At 48.9% G+C, this 25,419-nt stretch overlaps 1 protein-coding gene across 1 annotated transcript; it reads left to right on the top strand.

The window, feature by feature from the left end:
* Positions 1 to 173: 173 nt before the first annotated feature.
* Positions 174 to 24,811, top strand: LOC144000407 (uncharacterized). Its single transcript, XM_077494222.1, has 5 exons — positions 174 to 308; positions 4,634 to 5,013; positions 12,364 to 12,490; positions 14,475 to 14,548; positions 23,721 to 24,811. The coding sequence occupies exons 2-5, from the start codon at positions 4,689 to 4,691 to the stop codon at positions 24,095 to 24,097; spliced, it is 903 nt and encodes a 300-aa protein (XP_077350348.1). The 5' UTR covers positions 174 to 308; positions 4,634 to 4,688; the 3' UTR covers positions 24,098 to 24,811.
* The last annotated feature ends 608 nt before the right edge of the window (positions 24,812 to 25,419 follow it).

The following is a 25,419-nucleotide window of genomic DNA, read 5'->3' as shown; positions in this document are numbered from 1 at the left end:
TTGTTACCCCAACACTTCCTATTGCTGATATTTGGCTGGTCACCAGTACTTGTATGGGAACATCTCCTGTTCTTTACTTATCACTTCCTTTCTGTGAAATTCCCGGAGTTCCTGCCAATCCCTCTGCTTTCCTGTTAACTACTTGCTTCCTGGGAAGGCCGTCCACAAGGTTTAGGAGATGTGTCTATGGGAATGTTTAACCATTCTTCCAGAAGCGCATTAGAGAGGTCAGGCACGGATGTTGGACGAGAAGGCCTGGCTCACAGTCTCTGCTAGAATTCATCCCAAAGATGTTCTCCCGGGTTGAGGTAAGGACTCTGTGCAGGCCAGTCAAGTTCCTCCAGCCCAAACTCGCTCATCCATGTGTTTATGCACCTTGTTTTTTGCACTGGTGCGGAGTCATGTTGGAATAGGAAGGGGCCGTCCCCAACCCATGAAAACAACACCGCACCAGAACACCTGACCTTTGGGATGAATTAGAGTGGAGACTGCCAGCCATTTTTATCTTTCCTATTTTTATCCCCAGATAGGTGATGTGATTTTTTAACAATTGTTAAGACCGAGTTAGCAGCCCGATGGGGAAGGGGGGGGAGGGGGGGTCATGTTTGGAAGAGGGGTAGGATCTCACTTTTAGAGAAATTGATTCTCAGGTCTGAACAAGCCCTGAATGTTCAAAATATCTCTTAAATGTGTGTCATGTCTGCCTCTGGAGTCTGAAAGTTAGAATATCATCCACAAAGAGTGCGGTGCATGTCGATTTTAACTCCGACGAGGTTTGAGTGAAAGAGCAAGAAACGGGGGAGGGGTTCTAGGGCTAAATTAAACAGAAGAGGGGATAGGGGGCACCCTTGCCTAGTGCCTTTGTGCAGGTGGGTACTGTTGGAGATGTGACCTGCAGCAACCACATTGGCAGCTGGGGCAGAGTACATAGCATGTATGATATGGAGAATGGGCCAAGCGGCCAATATAAAGTGCTCAATAAGGATTGAATTAATATACAGATCATATTGTGAGTAAGTGATCCGTGCTGCAAACTCATTTACCATTGCAGTACATGAACCTTCACTGAATGTGGACGGTGTAATGAGTTTGTATTGATTTCAGCATGCATGGAGCACTTTGCAGTACATGAACTTTCACTGAATCAGGGGCGGATCCAGAGTCTAGTCTCGGGAAGGGCACTACCAGAAAATATGTTTTTTCACTTGCCACGTCGCCTGCCACCAGATGCGGATTGTCACTTGCCACGTCTCCTGCCACCAGATGCGGATTGTCACTTGCCACGTCACCTGCCACCAGATGCAGATTGTCACTTGCCACGTCGCCTGCCACCAGATGCAGATTGTCACTTGCCACGTCGCCTGCCACCAGATGCAGATTGTCACTAGCCACGACGCCTGCCACCAGATGCGGATTGTCACTTGCCACGTCTCCTGCCACCAGATGCGGATTGTCACTTGCCACGTCGCCTGTCACCAGATGCGGATTGTCACTTGCCACGTCGCCTGCCACCAGATGCAGATTGTCACTAGCCACGACGCCTGCCACCAGATGCGGATTGTCACTTGCCACGTCTCCTGCCACCAGATGCGGATTGTCACTTGCCACGTCTCCTGCCACCAGATGCAGATTGTCACTTGCCACGTCGCCTGCCACCAGATGTGGATTGCCACTTGCCACGTCGCCTGCCACCAGATGTGGATTGCCACTTGCCATGTCACCTGCCACACGTTACAGATTATCACTTGCCATGTCACCTGCCACACGTTACAGATTATCACTTGCCACGATGCCTGCTACATGTTGCGGATTGTCTCTTGCTGTGTCACTTTCCTACTAAGGTGGTCTCTTGCTGCGATCCAGAGTCAGGCAGCAGAGAGATGATGTCATCTTCCTGCTTCCCACGGCTGCCTGCACAGTGAGGGCAGAACTGTACTGCAGGGCGGGAACCAGGCGGTGAGAGATGATGTCATCACCCTGCTTCCCCACCCGCCTGCTCCCTGATTGGCCAGCTGTCCGCTCACCCACCGAGCCGCTCAGCTGCTCGCCCGCACTCTCACCCGCCCGCCGAGCCTCAAGCCTTCTCACCAACCGTGCCGGCCGACAGCCCGGCCGGCCCAAGGAGCCGCCCACTCACACCCATGAAGCAGCCCGCCTGCCCACGCACTCACCCGAATTCTCGGGGGGCAATCACCCCGTTGCCCCCCCTCGAATACACCCCTGCGCTGACTGTGGACTGTTTGCATTGATTTCATTTTATACTAAGTGCGCCATGCATGCTGAAATGAAAGTTCATTACTGCAAAGTGCTCCATGAATGCTGAAATCAATGCAAACTCCTTAAACAGTCCACATTCAGTGCAAACGGATGTACTGCAAAGTGCTCTGTGCTCTAATCCATACACGATTCATATAAACCAATAAGCTGTGATATTATAAAACTGATGAGGCTGCACTGATTGCCACTGATGAGGTGGCACTCTTAAGCTGCACTGATGTGAACTGATAAGCTGCACTGATGGGTACTAATAAGGCAGCCCTGATAGGGCTGCACTGGTTGCCGCTGATAAGCTGCACTGATGTGAACTGATGAGGCTGCACTGATTGCCACTGATGAGCTCCACTGATAAAGCAGCACTGATGGGCATGGAAAGGCCGCACTGCTGGCCCCTGATGAGGCCGCACTGATGGACACTGATGGGCACTGATAAGGCAGCACTGATAGGGCTGCACTGGTGGCCCCTGATAAGCTGCACTGATGTGAACTGATGAGGCTGCACTGATTGCCACTGATGAGCTCCACTGATAAAGCAGCACTGATGGTCATAGAAAGGCCGCACTGCTGGCCCCTGATGAGGCCGCACTGATGGACACTGATGGGCACTGATAAGGCGGCACTGATAGGGCTGCATTAATAGGCCACTTTGGTGGCCCCTGATGAGGCCGCAACTGATGGGCACTGATAGACTGCACTGGTGGCCCCTGATGAGGCTGCACTGATGGGCACCGATAAGCTGCACTGATGGGCACTAATAAGGCGGCACTGATGGGGCTGCGCTGGTGACCCCTGATAAGCTGCACTGATGTGTGCTGATGAGGCTGCACTGATGGGAACTGATGAGGTTGCACTGATATGCTGCACTGATGGGCACTGATAAGGCTGCAATGATGGGCACAGACGAGGTTGCACTTTCCATTATTTTATTTGATGATGACTATCTCATAAAATAATAAATACAACATTTGAAATGGTATACAAAACAACAAAATATACAAGTATGCACTTGGTATCCACTTTTAATGTATAGAGAGGAAGCGGTGGAGATTTAAGAGGAAAAGGTGGAGCCTAATGAGGAAGGGGTGTGGTTTACAGATGACAGGGTGTGTCTTAAACAGGAAGGGGTGGGGCCTTGACAGGAAGGGGTGGGTCATATTTAAATGAGAGGGAGTACGAGTTTAGTTAGGCCTAGGGCAGCACAAAATCGAAATACACCACTGCTCCCTGGCAGGTTCCCCTCTACCCTTCCTGACTGTCACCCATCTACTCTGCTTTGGTGCCTGCCTCTCGTCTCCACCCGCCTCTGTGCCGGGCCCGAGTATGATCCCAACTCTTCTTTGGTATACAGAGTCTTCTCAGTGCTGACAGTCACTTCCATAAATTCAGAACCTGGGCTTCTGGGGGAAACAATGTGCTTATATTTTGCACAGCAGAATTCGCCCTCGATCGGATGATCAAGGAATGCATACATGCTGCAAGGTGTACACCGAGTCGCATCTCCACACCCACCGGGCATCGTACCTACTAATTTGATGGGGATTGGGGGTTATACCCTGTCCAAATGAACTAGCTTCCTGACACAAATACTCAACAATACACTGGTTCTCAACAAGGCAATACACAGGTACTCACAGTCCACATGCACTCACAGCACTCGTGCACTCACAGTCCACATGCACTCACAGCACTTGTGTACTCACAGTCCACATGCACTCACAGCACTCGTGTACTCACAGCACTCGGGTACTCACAGTCCACATGCACTCACAGCACTCGTGTACTCACAGCACTCATGCACTCACAGCACTCGTGTACTCACAGTCCACGTGCACTCACAGCACTCGTGTACTCACAGTCCACGTGCACTCACAGCACTCGTGTACTCACAGTCCACGTGCACTCACAGCACTCGTGTACTCACAGCACTCATGCACTCACAGCACTCGTGTACTCACAGTCCACGTGCACTCACAGCACTCGTGTACTCACAGCACTCGTGTACTCACAGCACTCGTGTACTCACAGTCCACATGCACTCACAGCACTCGTGTACTCACAGCACTCATGCACTCACAGCACTCGTGTACTCACAGTCCACGTGCACTCACAGCACTCGTGTACTCACAGTCCACGTGCACTCACAGCACTCGTGTACTCACAGTCCACGTGCACTCACAGCACTCGTGTTATTGCATGCTAGGTATATGGGGAAGCACCACATACCTTCCCCGCATACCTAAAAATGTAATAAACATATAATAATAAAGTGCAGTTTCCCTTTAACACAGAAGTGCAAAGTGAAACTATGTGGAAAGGGTAAAATGAAAACTAAGCAGAGCTGTTTTTCATTTGATAGTCACTGGGAAGAAAGGGATAAGCAGGGCAGCGCACATTGCTGTGAAGACCCAGAAATGGACTATAAGGAACTGAGAAGGAAGATTAAGGCCTTCAGCCTGGATGATGGAGATCTGGGCAGTCAGGGCTATAAGCAGGTCCTCCTACAACTGTTTGGCCTTACTGGTCATGGTAAATCCTCCTTTATTAACTCCTGTAAGTACATCCTGAATGACGGAGAACCGTTTAAAGAATATGCTCCGACTGGACAGACTTCAGATGGAGGCAGCATAACTATGAGAAGAAATACCTATGAGCTCACCCCCAATATCACCATCGTGGACAACAGAGGATGTAATACGATCACTCACTTTGAACGTGCAGAAGTCTATGCCCAGCTCGGTGAGTAGGCGTAACCGCGAGTATTGTATTAAATATGTCTTGTTACTGGTATGCCAAGGAAACCCCACCTTTTCCCTTAGTGACCACACCACACAAAATTGGAGTTAAATTGGCCATAGTAGCCTTTTAATTAAACAAATATAAATAACCATTCATTAACATTAATAACATAAAAACCAGACCAGACTTTTTATTAACCACTTGCTTACTGGGCACTTAAACCCCCCTCAGTCCCAGACCAATTTTCAGCTTTCAGCGCTGATGCACTTTGAATGACAATTGCGCGGGCATACAACACTGTACCCAAATGAAATTTTTATCATTTTTTTCCCACAAATAGAGCTTTCTTTTGGTGGTATTTAGTTACAGCTCGGAGTTTTATTTTTTGCTAAACAAACAAAAAAAGATGCAAAAAAAAAAAAAAAAAATCATGTTTTAATAGTTTGTTATAAAATTTTGCAAACGGGTCATTTTTCTCCTTCATTGAAGTGCGCTGATAAGGCGGCACTGATAGGCTGCATTGGTGGGCACTGATGGGCTGCATTGGTGGGCACTGATAGGCTGCATTGGTGGGCACTGATAGGCTGCACTGGTGGGCACTGATAGGCTGCACTGGTGGGCACTGATAGGCATAGTTAAGGCGGCACTAATAGGCACAGATAAGGCGGCACCGATGGGCACAGATAAGGCGGCACTGATGGGCAAAGATGGGCACAGATAAGATGGCACGGATGGGTGGCACGGATAAGTGGCACGGATGGGTGGCACGGATGGGCACTGATAGGTACCACAGATAGATGGGACTGATGGGCACTGATAGGTGGCACTGATAGGTGGCTCTGATAGGTGGCACTGCTGGGCACTGATGGGCGGCACTGCTGGGCACTGATGGGCGGCACTGCTGGGCACTGATGGGCGGCACTGGGGTGCAGCACCTTTGAGGCAGATTGGGTGGCACTGTGGGTGGCACTGTGGGTGGCACTGTGGGTGGCACTGTGGGTGGCACTGTGGGTGGCACTGTGGGCACAGACGGGGGGCACTTACTTTTACTTTTATTTATCCTTCAGGATGGCACTGCGGGAGGCAGGTGGGCACTGGCAGGTGGCATGTGGTGCCTTGCATTGCTGGCCGTGATCGGGACTGATGTCCCGATCACGGCCGCCGGTGATCGGCTTTTTTATTTTCTCCTCGCGCTGTCAGCGCGAGGAGGAATAATAGCCGATTACCGGCTCCGTTCTATCACATGATCAGCTGTCATTGGCTGACAGCTGATCACGTGATAAGGGGTCGGGATCGACCCCTTGCACGGATCGGTGATCAGGCGAGTCTCACGGACTCGCCGATCACAGAGCGCGCCGCGCGCGCCCCTCAGGGGGCGCGCAGGCCGCTCGTAACCGGGACGACATCAATAGACGTAGTCCCGGAAATCTAGGTCCGCGCTAATGCCATCATTCGGCAATAGCGCGGTACCCAAGTGGTTAAAGAGAAAGGGCTACAAGGTCCTAATAGGCATAAAACCCAGGACAGTACCTGCTTGTCACTTCACCGACCTGGGAGCCGTACCTCAGATGGGTCCCTACACCATACCTTTGGTGCCCATATGAACCTAAAAAAAAGGACCCTGCACCCCGTCACCAACACATCTGATTCTCTAAGCCCCTGTACACACGGTCGGAAATTCCGACGGAAAAGGCCCGATCGGACCGTGTTGTCGCATAATCCGACCGTGTGTGGGTTACATTGGACTTTTTCCGTCAGAATGTCCGACCAACAAAGTTTGAGAGCTGGATATTACATTTTCCGACAACATGATCCGATCTGACTTTGTCCGATCGTTTGTAGAGAATTACGATCGGACAAAGTGCCGCGCATGCTCAGATCAAATGACGAGACCAAAGCTATTGGCTACTAGCCGCAACGTAGTCCCGTCGTAACGAACCAACGTCATCATGTTCAGAACGATCAGATTTTCCGACAACTTTGTCCGACCGTGTGTATGCAACACCAGTTTAGGACAAAATCCGTTGGAAAAAATCAGACGGATCTTGTTGTCGGAATGTCCGACCCGTGTGTACAAGGGCTTATATTATAACAGTAGTAAGACATCCCATAACTTTGTATATTTAGTGAGGGGGCAATGCAAAGTATACATCCAGCTGAACTACATTAACTGTTCTTGACTCCAACCATGACTTAGCCCCTGTACACACGGTCGGAGATTTCCACAACCAAATCCGTCGGATCTTGCCCGTCAGATTTTGTCCGTCGGATCTTGTCCGAAACTGTTGCATACACACGGTCGGACAAAGTTGGTGAAAAATCCGATCTTTCAGAACGTGATGATGTAATTTCGTTACGATGGGACTACGTTCAGGCTAGTAGCCAATAGCTTTGATGTAGGAATTTGATCTGAGCATGCGTGGCACTTGGTCCGATCGGAATTCTCTACACATGATCGGAGTATGTCCGATCGAACCAGTTGGTCGGGAAATATTTCCAACATGTTGGAAAATTGGGTCCAACGGATATTCCGACGGAATCAGTCCGATGCATACCACACACAGTCGGATTATCCGACGACACGGTCCGATAGGACACATTCCAACGGATTCTCCGACCGTGTGTACAAGGGCTAAGCCTATGTCCATCACATTCATCCCCTAAAGCGGAGCTCCACCCAAAAGGAGAAGTTCCGCTTTAAGGACTCGTTCCCTGCTCCTCTTGAACAATTGGCACTGTTGAGGAGTGGGGGGGGGGAGAAGGCATTTTGACAGGTACCCGCTTCCCACTTTTGTTCCGAAGTTCTCCTCCTTCCCTCCCCCCTGACATCTTCTGGGACACTGACAGGTCCCAGAAAACTGCATCCACCACTAGCGCATGCGCAGGGGGAACCCGACTGTGAAGCTGCAAGCTGTCACAGCCGGGTGCCCGTAGTGCAGATGCTGGCACCGGGGACCGAAGACAGCGGGTGAGACCGACTGGGGTGAGCTCACTGCTGGACAGGTGAGTGTCCATTTTTTTAAAAGTCGGCAGCTACACTTTTTGTAGCCGCTGACTTATTTTTTCCACAGGTGATTGGAACTCCTCTTTGAGAACCATCTGCAGGTCATAGAAGTAAATAAGAAACAAAGAAAGGAACTTTTAGAGGAGGAAGCGAAAATAAAAAGAGCACCCTATTCAGCTGAGGCAAGAGCCATGACTGCTGAAGCGCAATGGGCCTAGGTACAAACCCCCCACCCTTGCCCTTTTACCCCATTCAATAAAACACTTACAACCATTAGGTTCGGAACGGGCAAGGCCACAGCTTTATTCAATTCCAACACGTAACATGTAAACACATTTAACCAGTGCCAGTCACAGCACTCAATACCAAAAGGGAGTAGTGGGACCTGTCCTTACCATAAGTGCTGGACAGACAGCCTACTTCCAATTTTTTCATCAAGGGCATAGCCCATTACAGTAACTTTAAATGCTTGGCAAGGTCAAGAAACCGCAGCAAGCTGTGACATACCATAACCGAGGGAAAAAAGGGGCGGGAGGGTGGACAGCTCTACCATCCAATTCTTCCGAAAGACCCATAATTCCCCCGGGGGCACAGGTTCCCTGAACTCAGGCCCATCCCCCATGTTTCCACCAATCATCTCCTTTGTCCGGCACCCGGCCATGCCCCAATCAGTCAAGGCTCTCTTTACCGGGGGGGTAAAGAGGCCTTCATCCGATTCATCCAAGAGGAATCTGAAAGATATTTAACCCAGATTTTTCCAAAGAAGCTCAATTTATCATTTAGGATTAGTGATGGATGAACAACGGTTCAGGCCAAGCATCGGTCTGGCCCCGAACAGCGCCTGTTCAGGTGTTTGTGGAACACCCAAATTTGCGGGGCGCTCGGTTAGATGTTCCCCCACCGAGCGCCTCACAATAGACTGCGCACTGCACAGTGTATTCTAAGCCCTGATTGGCTGAAGAAATTCACCTGACTGCTGATCACTAACAACGGATAAGTCATCAGCTGTACCCCTGCAGATACCCAGGTGAACCTCATTAAGTCTCCACAACAGGCTCTGTTGGGTCGTCCAGTGGAGGGAACACCAGAAGACTAATAGCGTTCATATTTGTAGCAACCAGAATCTCCTAGGTCTTGGAAATCTTCCACGATTCTATTTAGCCTACTGAAGGCCAAGCTATAATGAATAATGATAAATTAACGCTTTTTTGGCAATCCTACCATTCAACTATTCCTCCTGAGTATGGCGATACCACATGTGTGAGACTTTTACACATCCTGTCCACATACAGAGGCCCAACATCCAAGTAGTACCATCAGGCGTTCTAGGAGCATAAATTGCACATCTCATTTCTCAACCACCTATTATATTTTTGAAGGCCCTGGAGCACCAGGACAATGGAATTGCCCACAAAATGACCCCATTTTGGAAAGAAAACACCCCAATGCATAATCTACGAGACATAAGAAGTCTTTTGAACGTTCATTTTTTTCCAGAAGTTTTTGGAAAATTTGGAAAATAATGAAATGCTTTTTTTTTTACACAAAGTTGTCCATTTATAAGATATTTCTAACACATAGCATGTACATAGCAAAAATGACACCTCAAAATACATTCCACTACTCCTCCTGAGTATGTGTCACGTACCTGGTTGGAGAGCCCAAGTGTGCAGGGAGCGGCGCCTCGTAAGCCTCCGGCTCGAGAGCCCCTGGAGGGGGGAACAGGGTTTCAGGAGTCCGGAGGACACAAGTGCCAGGCTTGATAGCAGGTAGTAGGCAAGCCGGAACAGGTGGTAGACTGGAACGGCAGGTGCAACCAGCGCTGGGTGCTGAACTGGAACTGCAGGACAGCTGGCACAGGTGAACAGGCAGGAACCGCAGAAGTAGTCGGTGCTGAACTTCAGGTAGATAGGCAGGCGTGGTCAGGGACGAGCAGGGTCGGCAACAATCGGGCAGCAGAGGTACAGAGCAGAAGGCAGAAGCGAGGTCAATCAGGCAAAGGGTCGGAGGCAGGCGGCAAACAGGCAAGGTCCAGGAACAGGCCGGGTACAGGATCAGGAGCACACACACAGGAACGGATAGCAGGAGTCTCGGGAACGCTGTAGACAGGACAGCACTGAGGAGCAGGAGCAGGTCCCTTAAATAGGCAATTGGGCGCCACGAACGGTCGCACGGTACGTTTGCGTACCCCCGCGGGTAGCCGTGCTCCCGTTCGTGACCCCGCGTACCCACGTACGCCCGTTCGGCTCGTCGCGCACCCGCGTGCGCCCGCTCGTGTCAACGCGCACCCGCGTGCGCCTGTTGGGGACTACGTGCACTCGCGTGCGTTCGTTAGCGCCGACCCGCGTCCGAAGGCGCCGACGATCCCCTTGTACGGGGAACCTGCGGGTAAGTCTTCCTTGAACGACCGGGATAGTGGCACGACCGTGACAGTATGGCAATACCACATGTGTGAGACTTTTACACATCCTGGCCACATATAGAGGCCCAACATTAAAGTAACACCTTCAAGTATTCTACGAGCATAAATTACACATATAATTTTCTGACTACCGATCACATTTTTGAAGTCCCTTCATATTTCTAACAAATAGCAGGTACATACCAAATAATAAAAGATTTCCTGTGGTTTTAGAAGTGCAGGGGTCCACAGAGGAGAGCATCGGTCCAGGCAGCAGGCAGGGATGTGGTCAGCGACAGCAAAAGCAATCATCCAGGCAGCAGGCAGGAATACTGTCCATAGTTCGTACAGGCAGAGATACTGTCAGCACAGCCAAAGCATTGGTCCAGGTAGCAGGCAGGGGTGTCCAGGCAGAAATACTGTACATAGTCAGTTGAGGCAGCACGCAGATATATGGTCAACACAGCCAAAGTATTGTTCCAAGCAGCAGGAAGAAACATGGTCCATAATGTCCTGGGTCATTACAGGCAGCAATATGGTCAGCACTGCCAAAGTATTGGTCCAGGCAGCAGGAAGGACCCTCAAGCTTAGGGACAGGGGTAGAGGATTCTCCCACCCAAATCTCTTTTAAGCCTCCGGGCAACCAGACCCTGTTTTGGGAGCACAGAAAACGGAAAACAGTGTTTCTCTACTCAGAACGCTATTCTCAAGGCCCTCACATATCTGATCCCATGAACCGTCGCAGCTGTATGTCGCACCGTGGGATTGGGATAGCGGGCACGTTCCCACGCCCGCTGCACAGCGCAGGGGGTGCCGGTGTTTGTGGCCGAGGGTCGCGATGATCGCGGACCTCGAGCCAACGCAAGCACGAGGGACAGAACAGGGAAGTGTGTGTGCAAACACACACTTCCCTGTTCTTTTCTGAGATGAGTGACAGATTATGTGTTCCTATTAGCTAAGAACCACGATCCGTCACTTCCTCTAGTCAGCCCCCTCCCCCTTCAGTTAGAACCACCTCCCAGGGAACGCGTTTAACCCCTTGATCACCCCCTAGTGTTAACCCCTTGATCACCCCCTAGTGTTAACCCCTTCACTGCCAGTGACATTTTTCCGGTAATCAATGCATTTTTTTTTAGCACTGATCTCTGTATAAATGCCAAATGGTCCCAAAAATGTGTCAAAATTGTCCGATGTGTCCGCCACAATTCACAGTCCTGATATAAATCGCAGATCACCGCCAAAAAAAATAAATAATAAAAATGCTATAAATCTATCCAATATTTTGTAGACGCTACAACTTTTGCGCTTATTGCGATTTTTTTTTTTTTACCAAAAATATGTAGAAGAATACATATCGGCCTAAACTGAGAAAAAATTAGCTTTTTTAAAAAAAAAAAAAAAAATGGTGATATTTATTATAGCAAAAAAGTACAAAATATTGTGGTTTTTTTTTTCAAAATTGTCGCTCTTTTTTTTTTGTTTACCGCGCAAAAAATATAAAACGCAGAGGTGATACCACCAAAAGAAATCACTATTTGTGGGGGAAAAAAGGACGTCAATTTTGTTTGGGTACAACATGGCACGAGCGCGCCCGGTCATTCAACAGCCAAATCTTCCGGGGGATGAGGTGGTTGAAAAACTCCATCATTTAGAGGGGGGGGGGAGGGGGGGTCCACATGTGTAAAGCGTGAGGTTCTCCAAATCCAAGAGAACTGTGGAGATTAAACTAACTGCCAGATTTAAAACAGCTGCTTTGGGATGTTCGTTAGCGCCCAGAAAAATTCCATAGGGAAGTGGTATTGTATTGCTTTACAGCTGCTGCAAATAATCTGTTTTCTGTATATACTTATTGCTTCTCCAGTAATGTGGGGAATATATGAGTCAACTGATTGCTAGCTCTTGTTTCATCTTTCCTTTCCCAACTTACACCATTATTATTTTCCAGGAAATTTTCATCCATTGGATCAGCCTGTGGAGTGGAAAGAGGACTTTAAAGACAGAATGTCGATCCTGGTAGATGAAGACTTGAGCAAAAACACCACTGACTTACTTGTTCCCATATTTATCTACAGGTGAAACATCTTATCAGGGCTGTTTAACCAAAATAATGTCTTTACTTCTAGGTTGCAACTTTTTTTTTTCCTTTGTGACTGAATGGGGGTACTTATTCACATGGGGGGGCTGCATCTGTAGCCCCCTTATTATTAAAGGGGGGATTTTCAGACTTCAGTAAGCATCCTTCCCAAAGACCCCCCCCCAACCGCAGGCCAGGGTTGTTTGGATGAGGCCCTTGTCCTCGCCTTTGCCCAACAACATAGCAACAAGGTTCTTTGCCAAGGAGGTCCCCCCCTGGCAAGGCACCCCCCCCCATGTTGAAGGAATGTAGCCTGGTATGGTTTAGGAGAGCGACGTGGACTCATCTCCTCTTTCTGCAGGCCAGCCAGGCTGTAGGCTCATACTATTGTATTTTTAGGAGAATCTCAGCTTTTTTTTTTTTGTTTTTAAGTGGGACCTCAAGCGTTTTTTTTTTTTTGTTTTTGTGTGAAGCCCCCCTTTTAAAATCCATTCTGGACCCCATCAACCCTGGACCTATCGAGTGACTACTCTCACGGTGTGATATATTAATACACTCAGTCTGCCCACTCTTTGGGCCCTTCCCCCACTCCTCCTTTCCCTTGTAGCCTCCTCTCCGCGATTTCTACAAGTATTAAAGTGTCATTTTTGTACAACTGATGACACTGTAACCTGAACTTTACTGGCCTTGGCCTCTATTTTTATTTCCTGTGATTGATTATTTTCTCCTGTTCTTTTTTTACATCTTATGATACTGACAATTATTTGAACAAAAAGAAGGGAAAAAGGGACAACGAGGGGGCAGCAGCGAGACTTTATATGAAACAAGACATTGAGGGTCAATTAAACCAATCAATAAAATAATAATTTAAAGGCAATGCAGGGGGAGATAGTACAATAAAGTAAGTTAATAATAAATCAATGTTATAATACATAAAATAAATAATATGATAATAACATAATCACATTCATATTATATTAACATTATTATATATAATTTGTATTATAATAGCATAATTACACATAGTTAGTAAAAGACCAATAGTACATCCCAAAATGCAAATACAGTAAAAACCAATGAAATGAGTTGATGATTTAAATAGATCAAACCCATGGGGAAATCTTGGTTATTGGGGCAAAATATCCACTGGTAAAAAGCTTGACGCGTTTCGTGGACTGTTTCCACTCATCAGGAGCTGCTATAAAAATTAGGGGGTACCTGTGACAAATAATACAATTAAATATTAATAATTAATAATCAATGGTAATTGATTATACAGGAAGAGAGGGAGCATATATAATGGTCCTACCAACTCTTACCTAAAGGATAACAAAAATACACATAGAAATTATGGTAATGATGATTTACATTAGAGGCAATGGGAGGGGAAAACTGACAATTATTTGATGTTACATTTTTCTATGTATCTTAGAAATCTTTCAATAAAACATACAATTAAACAAAAAAAAAAATCCATTCTGGAGCCTAAGGGTCTGGTATGGATTTCCCGGGGGACTTCACACTCTTTTTCTTTTGTGTGAGGCACCCCCTTAGAATCCATACTAGACTCAAAGGTGGTGGAGACTCTTTTTGAATTCCTCCTTGTTGTATCGGGTGCTATAAAAAGTGACATTTACAAAGAACAAAATGATATGGTTTAAATTGCCGGCAAATTACATTCATGGCCAGCTTACGTGAAAAAAAAAAAAAAAAAAAAAAAAAGGACACATATCTCTCCAAAGGCCCCCAAAATACTAAGCAGATCCTTGGAGGGGTCTGTGTGTTTGTTTGTTTTTTAAGCAAGGCAAGGAAGCCGGCAATGAAATGTCATTTGCTGGTGGTCTTAAACACTCAAGATCTCCTTTACAGGCAGGATTAGGACAATCCCCCCCCCCATATATTGTTTAAAGCAATTGGACATTTTTAATTTGACCATGGTAAAGTGAATGTTCTAATTTTTTTTTAATTCTTATTTTTCTCAGCGTGTCATATGACCTTCAACCACATGTACAGAAAGATCTGGAAGTTTTTCTTAAGAATTGTGAAGCCATGACAGGTAATTAGCCTCTTAACCAGTGGCGGCTGGTGCACAACATTTTTTTTTTTGGGGGGGGGGGGGCGCAAACAAACTGAAAAATTCTGAAAAAAATCCCCCATCAATTGCAGCCTCACTGTGCCCATCAAACAGTCACTGTACCAAACGCAGCCACTTTGTACATCAAACGCTGCCACTTTGCCCCAAATGCTGCCACTTTGCCCCAAATACTGCCACTGTGCCCATCAAACCCTGCCACTGTGCCCCAAATGCTGCCACTGTGCCCATCAAACATTGCCACTGTGCCCCAAATGCTGCCACTGTGCCCATCAAACCCTGACACTGTGCCCCAAATGCTGCCATTGTGCTCATTAAATGCTGCCACTGTGCCCAAAGTGTTGCCACTGTGCCCCAAATGCTGCCACTGTGTCCCAAGTGCTGCCACTGTGCCCTAAATGTTGCCTCTGTGCCCCAAGTGCTGCCACTGTGCCCCAAATATTGCCACTGTGCCCTAAGTGTTGCCACTGTGCCCCAAATGTTGCTACTGAGCCCCAAGTGCTGCCACTTTGCCGCCCGCCCACCATCTGCCCGGCACTTACCTTGTCTCGGGTGGGCAGCGGGTGACGGCGGCAAGTGGCGAGTAGTGTCTGGTGTCCTCCATTTCTTCCCCGACCCCGATGTCTTCTCCCGCTCACTCCTCCTCTCATCCTCTGCTATGATTGGACACCTGATCGATGCGTTCAATCATAGCGCCTGTCATTTCAGCCAATCAGGTGACAGGCAACACAGATCCAGCAACCTGATTGGCTGAGAGGCGGTTCAATGTTAGCAAAGCAAATTCCTTCGCTTTGCTAAAATACAGCTGAGTGAGAAGCAAACGCACAGCGTTGTGCCCACTTCTCACATCATCTAATCAAGTGCTTCCAAAAAACGACTCCGCCGGTGTAATTCAGGCACCCGGTGCCCGAAAATGGGTCGGGCACCTGAATAGGGGGTCTCAGCAGCGACAATAGATATTGTAGATTCATGCAATGCATGAATCTATCTATGTTGATTAGAGTGGTGCAGGAGAGAGGGGGGTGCTCCTGCGCCCTTTATGGACGCACCGCCACTGCTCTTAACTAATGTAAATGAGCTGCTTAAAGGAATGGTAAACCTTCCTACCTGCACCTTGTTTTTTTTTCAGAAGGGGGGGCTATAGCCCTAAATGGGCCCCCAAAAATCCCCAAGTTTCAGTCTTTATAATGGCAATTATTAACCCCGAGTCCCAAGGCCTGGGTTTGTCCGGGAACTCTGGGCTATTGGACGCCTGCTGCCTCCTCTGAAAGGAAGGGGGTGGTGGCGAGCACCGCTGGTTAACAGAGCAGGGATCTCCATCTCCTGCTTACCCGGTGCAGAATAGTGACACATGAGGTCCCCCCTCCTGGACTGGCTGAGCCATCCATTAGAGGAGCCGACACTGAATTTGCCGGGTAAGTGGAAGAACCCCGGGGCCCACTCTGTATAAACCGGCTGTGGTGGCTCTCCTCTCCAGATGCCTGGGCACAGCCAGGTAAGGCTGAGCTGATGGGATTGGGCCAGGCACTGATGGGCACTGGTCATGAAGCTGCATTAATGGGCACTGATGGCTGGGTATTTTTGAGGCTGCATTGATGGGAACTGATGGTTGGGTATTGTTGGGGCTGCACTGATGGGTACAGATGGCTGGGCACTGATGAGGCTGCATTGATGGGCCAGGTGAGGCTGCATTGATGGGCATTGCCAATGCCCTTATGCTCTTCTGAACCCAGCACTCAGTGTATTACACTCTCCTGAACCTAACACTCTGTGTATCATGCTGTCCTGAACCTAGTGCTCTGTGTATTACTCTCTTCTGAACCCGGCACTCTGTGTATTACGGTCTCCTGAACCCAGCGCTCTGTGTATTACACTCTCCCCAAAAAGAACAGGCCGCACACGAAAAGCAATTGGCCGACAGGAAGAGATCTCCCCTGGCCTGACCAGTCCTGCATTCCACACGCCACCTGGGCTTGGTGACAGGATTAATAACAAGCAACATGGGTAGTCCTAATGAAAGCCCGGTATTCAGCTTCTGTAGTGTTATGTTAGGTCTGCACAGCTGTGCTCTTCAACCTCACCTCAGGGCGCTCCACGCGTGCTGATGCAGAGATCTTATGGAAGCCTGGGACTTCCATAGCATTGGGCCAGTGCCGCTGCACCCTTTCACATCAGGTTGCACGCTGATGCACGGCCCTTAAGTCCCACCAAAATCCTCAGCACCAGGCCCATAATGCTCTTAATCCGGCCCAGTAAAAGGTGGGGATTATTCATGATGTCAGTAGTTCCCAGGGACGCCATGGGTGCAAGCAACTGGGCTCCCTTAGGATCCAGTGACGGCAGGCAGCTGTCATATATAGTAGCGGTAGAAATTCTGCTTCTATAGATGATCTATTACCCATTAGAACTCCAAGGAATTGTCCATGTACAGTACCCAACCTTAAACCACCATTTGTGGATCAAGAAGATTCTCAAAATATGCCGGGAACAAGGAAAAATAAAGGAAAGAGGGGAGAAACGAAAAGCAGTAGAGGCAAGCACCATCACCAAACCCAGTAGAGATGTTTCTAATGCAGTGTACACAAGACCGGACTTTCCGGCAGAAAAGGTCAGACGGAATAATTTCACTGGATAGTCCGATCGTATGTGGGCTTCATCTGAGCACAGGGATGGTGGGATCCCCTCATAATATGCACAGCAGAGGTACAGCCCCAGGAGGAAGTCAGCACAGCACAGGGATGGTGGTTGCCCCTCATAATAAGCAGCCCCAGGAGAAAGTCAGCACAGCACAGGGATGGAGGGAGCCCCTCGTAATATGCACAGCAGAGGTACAGCACCCGGAAGAAATCAGCATAGCACAGGGATGGTGGGAGCCCCTCATAATAAGCATCTCCAGGAGGAAGTCAGCACAGCACAGGGATGGTGGGAGCCCCTCATAATAAGCAGCCCCAGGAGGAAGTCAGCACAGCACAGGGATGGTGGGAGCCCCTCATAATAAGCAGCCCCAGGAGGAGCAGGCCCAAACTGGACCAGCGGTGCATGGCAGACAATCCGCTTCTCTCTTTCTCATCTAATGAAACTTCGTATTTCGGATAGGAAATTCTTCAACGGAATTTCAGATTTCGGATAAAAACCAAACTTCCATCAGCATCCACTGTCATATTGAGGTATATTTTTGCCTTTAAATTCATCGTTAAGAACGTTCGTACACGTTAACGAACCTAACGACAATTCATATTTCGTACGAAACAGAACGGAATTTCGGATACGAAATACGAAGTACAAATTAATTTTAAGACGAATCGAAACGGAACAGAACGAAACGAATTTATTCACGGCGGCCATGTCTACCAGCTATTGGCTTCTGGCTATTGAGCTTCCTTCTCTAGTCCCGTCATATGTCACCGCGTTCTAAACAAATGGACTTTGGTGTGATCGTGTGTAGGCAAGTCTGTTTCAGCGGAAATGGGAAAAAGTCCGGTCGTGGGTACGCGGCATAGTTCAGCATCAAACAAAGGCACCTTATCATGAAATAGCAGGGAAAGAGTTTTATTGATCATAATCCAAGATATCTTGGCCTTTAACCACTTGGAATCCGCGCTATTGCCAAATGACGGCATTAGCGTGGACCTACATTTCCGGGACTACGTCTATTGACGTCGTCCCGTGTACGAGCGGCCTGCGCGCCCCCTGAGGGGCGCGCGCGGCGCGCTCTGTGATCGGCGAGTCCATGAGACTCGCCTGATCACCGATCCGTGCAAGGGGTCGATCCCGACCCCTTATCACGTGATCAGCTGTCAGCCAATGACAGCTGATCATGTGATAGAACGGAGCCGGTAATCGGCTATTATTCCTCCTCGCGCTGACAGCGCGAGGAGAAAAAAAAAAAGGCGATCACCGGCGGCCGTGATCGGGACATCAGTCCCGATCACGGCCATCAATACAAGGGACCACCTGCCACCTGCCAGTGCCCACCTGCCTCCCGCAGTGCCATTCTGAAGTAAAAGTAAAAGTAAAAGTAAGTGCCCCCCGTCAGTGCCCCCCGTCAGTGCCCATAGTGCCCACAGTGCCACCCACAGTGCCCACAATCTGCCTCAAAGGTGCTGCACCCCAGTGCCGCCCATCAGTGCCCAGCAGTGCCGCCCATCAGTGCCACCTATCAGAGCCACCTATCAGTGCCACCTATCAGTGCCCATCAGTCCCATCTATCTGTGGTACCTATCAGTGCCCATCCGTGCCACCCATCCCTGCCACTTATCCGTGCCACCCATCCGTGCCATCTTATCTGTGCCCATCTTTGCCCATCAGTGCCGCCTTATCTGTGCCCATCGGTGCTGCCTTATCTGTGCCTATTAGTGCCGCCTTAACTATGCCTATCAGTGCCCACCAGTGCAGCCTATCAGTGCCCACCAATGCAGCCTATCAGTGCCGCCTAATCAGCGCACTTCAATGAAGGAGAAAAATGACCCGTTTGCAAAATTTTATAACAAACTATTTTTTGCATTTTTTTTTGTTTGTTTAGCAAAAAATAAAACTCCGAGCTGTAACTAAATACCACCAAAAGAAAGCTCTATTTGTGGGAAAAAAATTATAAAAATTTCATTTGGGTACAGTGTTGTATGACCGCGCAATTGTCATTCAAAGTGCATCAGCGCTGAAAGCTGAAAATTGGTCTGGGACTGAGGGGGGTTTAAGTGCCCAGTAAGCAAGTGGTTAATAATTGCAGCTGGACGGCGGGGGATTTCCACAATCTAGCTTTAGTGAGTCTTGCAGCTCTAAAAACAAATGTTATCAATCTTTTTGTGAGTTTCGGGACTCCCCCTACTAGAGTAATGCCTGTTGTGGGGATTTAATGAGGTTGCATCTGGAGTGAGTGTATATGAGATATAGGTTATAGGCGTGGATCCAAAATCTTTTGACTTTTGGACAGGGGAGGCTCCCAGGACCCACGGGGCTATCTTAGCTGGAACCATATACCACCTCAGAAACACTTTGTAATTAGTCTCTATTAATGAGGTATTGATTATAGATTTAAAGGAATGCTGTACCAAACTATTCCATCCCATCAAGTCAAGTGTTTCTCCAATGTCTTACTCCCATTTTTCCATATAGGACAGCTTGATGTCCAGGGAGGTTTGTCAATTGTACATTTTCCATATGCGGCCCAAGTGTTTGTCAATGCATTTGCATAAATACTCAATAGGTGGTAGAATAGAGATAGGATATCCATGGGCGTAGCATAAGGGGTTGCGGGGGTGACAATCGCAACCCTGCCCCTAGCTCCAGGGGGCCCCTGCAGCCTAACTGTCATATTATCATATCCTCCACAAAATCCAGCTCCGATCTGCCCTAGGGCCCTACAGCCGCGCTCCAGTACTGGGCTTCCACTTTGCCTTCCACAGTCCACATCCCTCTGTTCCCATTGGCTGGGGAGAAGCTGTGAGCCATTTCCTGAATGGAGAGGAGCACGAGGTGAGAAGAGCCCAGGGTGGGGAAGTGTCTGTGCTGTGTGCTGGCCACATGGAATGGTAACTGAGCTCAGCGAGGCAAGAGGAGGAGAGTGCCGTCCTGTAGCCACGATGGGACCGATGTCACTGGTGAGGTATGACACCGCTCAGTGTCTCCTAGCCACCAGCTGGGATTCTCTGTACTCCCCCACCCGGGGATGTCTACTTACCTCACTTTCCTGACAACTGGGGAAAAGACACGCACCTCCGGGAGGTGACCTTCCCCCAACACCTGCCAACACTTACAGAGAAACCTTCAGAAATTGCTAAAACAAATCCCCTAACATCTCCTGGGGGGGCCCTGAAGGGCTGCAGGCTCCAGATTTTGTTTTACATGGCTTTGCCACCCAGATCTAAGTTGCACCCCCCCCCCCAAAGCCCACTGACTACCCCCTCCACCCTGCATGCTATACCCTGCTGCTCCTTTCCCATTACAGCACTCTATAAGCACTCTATACTGTTCCTTCTCCGCAGGGCTGAATTTACATTCCTTTACAACACAGCCAGTCAGCCATCATCTGCACAGGGTGTATCTACAACTGCACTGACGTCCCGACCAGAGAATTTCACGGGTCAGAAGGGCAACATAAAACCCAGATACACCCCGTGAAGACTGACAGACTGTGTGTAAAGGAATGTGATTTCAGCTCTGTGTTTTGTTGGCGGGGGGAGCTGTATACAGTTCTGGGATGGGAAAGGAGCTCTACCAAGTGACCTGCCAGGGGTCCCTGTCCTCTAATTCTCCAGTGGTAATCCCTGTCCTCTGCATCTCCTGCGGTAATCCCTGTCCTCTGCATCTCCTGCGGTAATCCCTGTCCTCTGCATCTCCTGCGGTAATCCCTGTCCTCTGCATCTCCTGCGGTAATCCCTGTCCTCTGCATCTCCTGCGGTAATCCCTGTCCTCTGCATCTCCTGCGGTAATCCCTGTCCTCTGCATCTCCTGCGGTAATCCCTGTCCTCTGCATCTCCTGCGGTAATCCCTGTCCTCTGCATCTCCTGCGGTAATCCCTGTCCTCTGCATCTCCTGCGGTAATCCCTGTCCTCTGCATCTCCTGCGGTAATCCCTGTCCTCTGCATCTCCTGCGGTAATCCCTGTCCTCTGCATCTCCTGCGGTAATCCCTGTCCTCTGCATCTCCTGCGGTAATCCCTGTCCTCTGCATCTCCTGCGGTAATCCCTGTCCTCTGCATCTCCTGCGGTAATCCCTGTCCTCTGCATCTCCTGCGGTAATCCCTGTCCTCTGCATCTCCTGCGGTAATCCCTGTCCTCTGATTCTCCAGCGGTGATCCCTGTCCTTTGATTCTCCAGCGGTGATCCCTGTCCTTTGATTCTCCAGCGGTGATCCCTGTCCTTTGATTCTCCAGCGGTGATCCCTGTCCTCTGATTCTCCAGCAGTGATCCCTGTCCTCTGATTCTCCAGCAGTGATCCCTGTCCTCTGATTCTCCAGCAGTGATCCCTGTCCTCTGATTATCCAGTGGAGATCCCTGTCCTCTGATTATCCAGCAGTGATCCCTGTTCTCTGATTATCCAGCGGTGATCCCTGTCCTCTGATTATCCAGTGGAGATCCCTGTCCTCTGATTCTCCAGCGGTAATCCCTGTCCCCTGATTATCCAGTGGAGATCCCTGTCCTCTGATTATCCAGCAGTGATCCCTGTCCCCTGATTATCCAGTGGAGATCCCTGTCCTCTGATTATCCAGCAGTGATCCCTGTCCTCTGATTCTCCAGCGGTGATCCCTGTCCTCTGATTCTCCAGCGGTGATCCCTGTCCTCTGATTCTCCAGCGGTGATCCCTGTCCTCTGATTCTCCAGCGGTGATCCCTGTCCTCTGATTCTCCAGCGGTGATCCCTGTCCTCTGATTCTCCAGCGGTGATCCCTGTCCTCTGATTCTCCAGCGGTGATCCCTGTCCTCTGATTCTCCAGCGGTGATCCCTGTCCTCTGATTCTCCAGCGGTGATCCCTGTCCTCTGATTCTCCAGCGGTGATCCCTGTCCTCTGATTCTCCAGCGGTGATCCCTGTCCTCTGATTCTCCAGCGGTGATCCCTGTCCTCTGATTCTCCAGCGGTGATCCCTGTCCTTTGATTCTCCAGCGGTGATCCCTGTCCTCTGATTATCCAGTGGAGATCCCTGTCCTCTGATTATCCAGCAGTGATCCCTGTTCTCTGATTATCCAACGGTGATCCCTGTCCTCTGATTATCCAGCGGTAATCCCTGTCCCCTGATTATCCAGTGGAGATCCCTGTCCTCTGATTATCCAGCAGTGATCCCTGTCCTCTGATTCTCAAGCGGTGATCCCTGTCCTCTGATTCTCCAGCGGTGATCCCTGTCCTCTGATTCTCCAGCGGTGATCCCTGTCCTCTGATTCTCCAGTGGTGATCCCTGTTCTCTGATTCTCCAGCGGTGATCCCTGTCCTCTGATTATCCAGTGGAGATCCCTGTCCTCTGATGTAAGGAGGAACTCTGGGAACTCTGAACTCTTGAGCCACTTTGAGTATGTTGGCATGTGGTAGATGTATCTACAAGCACGTTGGAAGTAGTGGTGGGGCCCAGGTCAACTTTGGCATTGGGGCCCACAAGCTTCAAGCTACGCCTCTGAGGATATCCATCTTAGGGAAGTTAGAGACTAGACTATTTGAGTATAATGGTAGAACTCTGGAAGCTGCTTTTTTAGTTTTTTAGGGCAAGTACACACAACGTCAGAGAGTGGGATGGATTTGTTGCACACGTCATTGAACTGGATTATACTGTATGTGTTGTGATGTAGTGATATTCATTCCGAATAACACCCCCCCAATGTACATATACAATAAATGAGAACTCACCCGTGCCATAGTGCACAACAATGCACAGATGTGAATTGGTTGCAAAAATGGGGACGCCTGTTCTGAGGAAAAACTGTCGAAGCCAGGGATATGCAATTAGCGGATCTCCAGCTGTTGCAGAACTACAACTCCCATGAGGCATAGCAAGACCCTGACAGTCACAAGCATGACACCTGGAGGCAGAGGCATGATGGGACTTGTAGTTTTGCAACAGCTGGAGGTCCGCTAATTGCATATCCCTGGTCTAAGCCCTTGTACACACGGTCGGACATTCCGACAACCAAATCTGTTGGATTTTGTCCAAAACTGGTGTTGCATACACACGGTCGGACAAAGTTGTCCGAAAATCCGATCGTTCGGAACGTGATGACGTTATTTCGTTACAACGGGACTACGTTCAGGCTAGTAGTCAATAGCTTTGGTCTAGGAATTTGATCTGAGCATGCGTGGCACTTTGTCCGATCGGAATTCTCTACACATGATCGGACAAAGTCCGATCGGATCATGTTGTCGGAAAATTTTATAGCCCAGCTCTAAAACTTTGTCGGTCGGATATTCAGACGGAAACATTCCGATGGAGCCCAAACACGGTCGGATTAACCGACCACACGGTCCAATCGGACATTTTCCATCGGACCGTGTGTACAAGGGCTAAAAGAGGGTTTCTCCTTCTCCAGAAAGATTTCCTACACAGGGAATGAAGGAAAATCTCCCCAATGGTAGACAAAAAAAAAAGAAAAAATCCTTGATAAGGATTTTGACCCCCAGAACCAACCAAAATACACCAAAATTAATTTCTTTTTCAGGAGTTGCCGCCATCATTGTTCTCACCAACAAAACCAGTAAAGATTTCTCTGAGGTAGAGAAAAAATTCAGACTTATGGGAATGAAGATCGTGATCGCGATTGAGAATTACACGAAGGATGGAGATGTGAAAACTCTGCGTAAAACCACTGACATCCTGGGGATCTTGCAAATCGCCCTGGAAAATGTTACATTCCGTCTGAGTCTACCAAGCGACCCAGAGAAAGACCGGAGACAGAGGAAGAAATTCCTGCTCAACTACATCCACGAGGCCGTGGTTGAATCTGAGATAGGAAAAATCAAAGAGGCCTCCATGCCCCAGAAAATGAAGGAAAAGAAGGAAAAGCCCAGCTCAAACAATGGTTGTGTGTTACTGTAACATATTGATAAGTACAGATCAGTGGATTGATTCCCCCAAACCCAGAGGCCATCTGAGACCAAGGAACCTTCACATCCTTTACCAGTTGATCTCCAACCCTCTATTTACAAGAATCGCACGCTCCATCCGAGGGGTTTGGCATCTTTTACGGAGGTGCCAAACCTTTCGAAGAGAGAGGGTCGCTTAAGCGACTTCAAAACCGGTGGAATGGGCGGAGGACGGGTCCGTGTCCATACAGAGCGGACGTGTACACGGCCCACTCTACTCTATGGGCCCTCTGATCCGATTCGCCCACACAGGTTTGGTTTTAGCAGATCAGATTGGAGGTAGGCGAGTGTAGGCGGACACGCGTCCGTTTAAATCTGCCGCTCCATAGAGGTGAATGGAGGGACTGTATGGGTCCACCTGAAAAAAACAGACAGGCGTACCCAATCATACCGATTGTGTGAGATGGGCCTGAGGCCGCTTTCACACTGATGTGCCCGTGGTCTACCCACACCGGAGGTGTAGTGCAGGGCACCCCTAGCTCTTCTGCGGGTTAGCTGCACTTTGCCATAGACTTAGATTTGGCTGCTGAATGACCGCGCCATATCTTGTGATTCGGCGCTGTGTCGCTTTAACTGGCGTGCGACACTGCACCCAAACAAAATTGTCGTCCTTTTTTTCCCAAAATTAGAGATTTCTTTTGGTGGTATTTGATAGACTCTGCGGGGTTTTTTTGTTTTGTTTTTTTGCGCTATAAACAAAAAAAGATCGACAATTTTGAAAAAAATACAATATTTTGTACTTTTTGCTATAATAAATATCCCCCCCTTTTTTTTTTTAAGTAATTTTTTTTCTCAGTTTAGGCCAATATGTATTCTTAATCTTAATTCTCAATATGTACTGTATTCTGCTACATATTTTTGGTAAAAAAAAAAAAAAAAAAATCACAATAAGGCCCCTTTCACACTGTGGCGGTGCGGCCGTCGGCGGTAAAGTGCCACTATTTTTAGCGGCACTTTACTGTCGTTTTAGGGCACTAGCGGGGTGGTTTTAACCCCCGCTAGCGGCCGAAAAAGGGTTAAAACCGCCTGCAGCGGCGCTTTGCCGGCGGTATTGCCGCGCTGTCCCATTGATTTCAATGGATAGGAGCGGTTTAGGAGCGGTGAATATGCCGCTCCTTCACCGCTCCAAAGATGCGGCTAGCAGGACTTTTTTCACTGTCCTGCCAGCGCACCGCTCCAGTGTGAAAGCCCTCTGGCTTTCACACTGGAGTGAAAGGGGCCAGTTTTTTCAGGCGCTATTTTTAGCGCTGTAACGCCTGAAAACCGCCCCAGTGT

Source organism: Lithobates pipiens, unplaced genomic scaffold, assembly GCF_037356315.1.
Source record: "Lithobates pipiens isolate NorthernLeopardFrog02 unplaced genomic scaffold, aLitPip1_a1.2 Scaffold_22, whole genome shotgun sequence".
Taxonomy (NCBI): Eukaryota; Metazoa; Chordata; class Amphibia; order Anura; family Ranidae; genus Lithobates; species Lithobates pipiens.
The sequence above is the reverse complement of the archived record's forward strand: the minus strand, read 5'-3'. Positions and strand labels throughout refer to the sequence as shown.

Bases quoted from the DNA above. Each gene is read 5' to 3' on its own strand.
- LOC144000407 (XM_077494222.1), top strand. From the start codon at position 4,689: ATGGACTATAAGGAACTGAGAAGGAAGATTAAGGCCTTCAGCCTGGAT. The intron at 12,491-14,474 runs GTGAAACATCTT...TATTTTTCTCAG, and splicing joins GTTCCCATATTTATCTACAG to CGTGTCATATGACCTTCAAC. The intron at 14,549-23,720 runs GTAATTAGCCTC...TTTCTTTTTCAG, and splicing joins GAATTGTGAAGCCATGACAG to GAGTTGCCGCCATCATTGTT.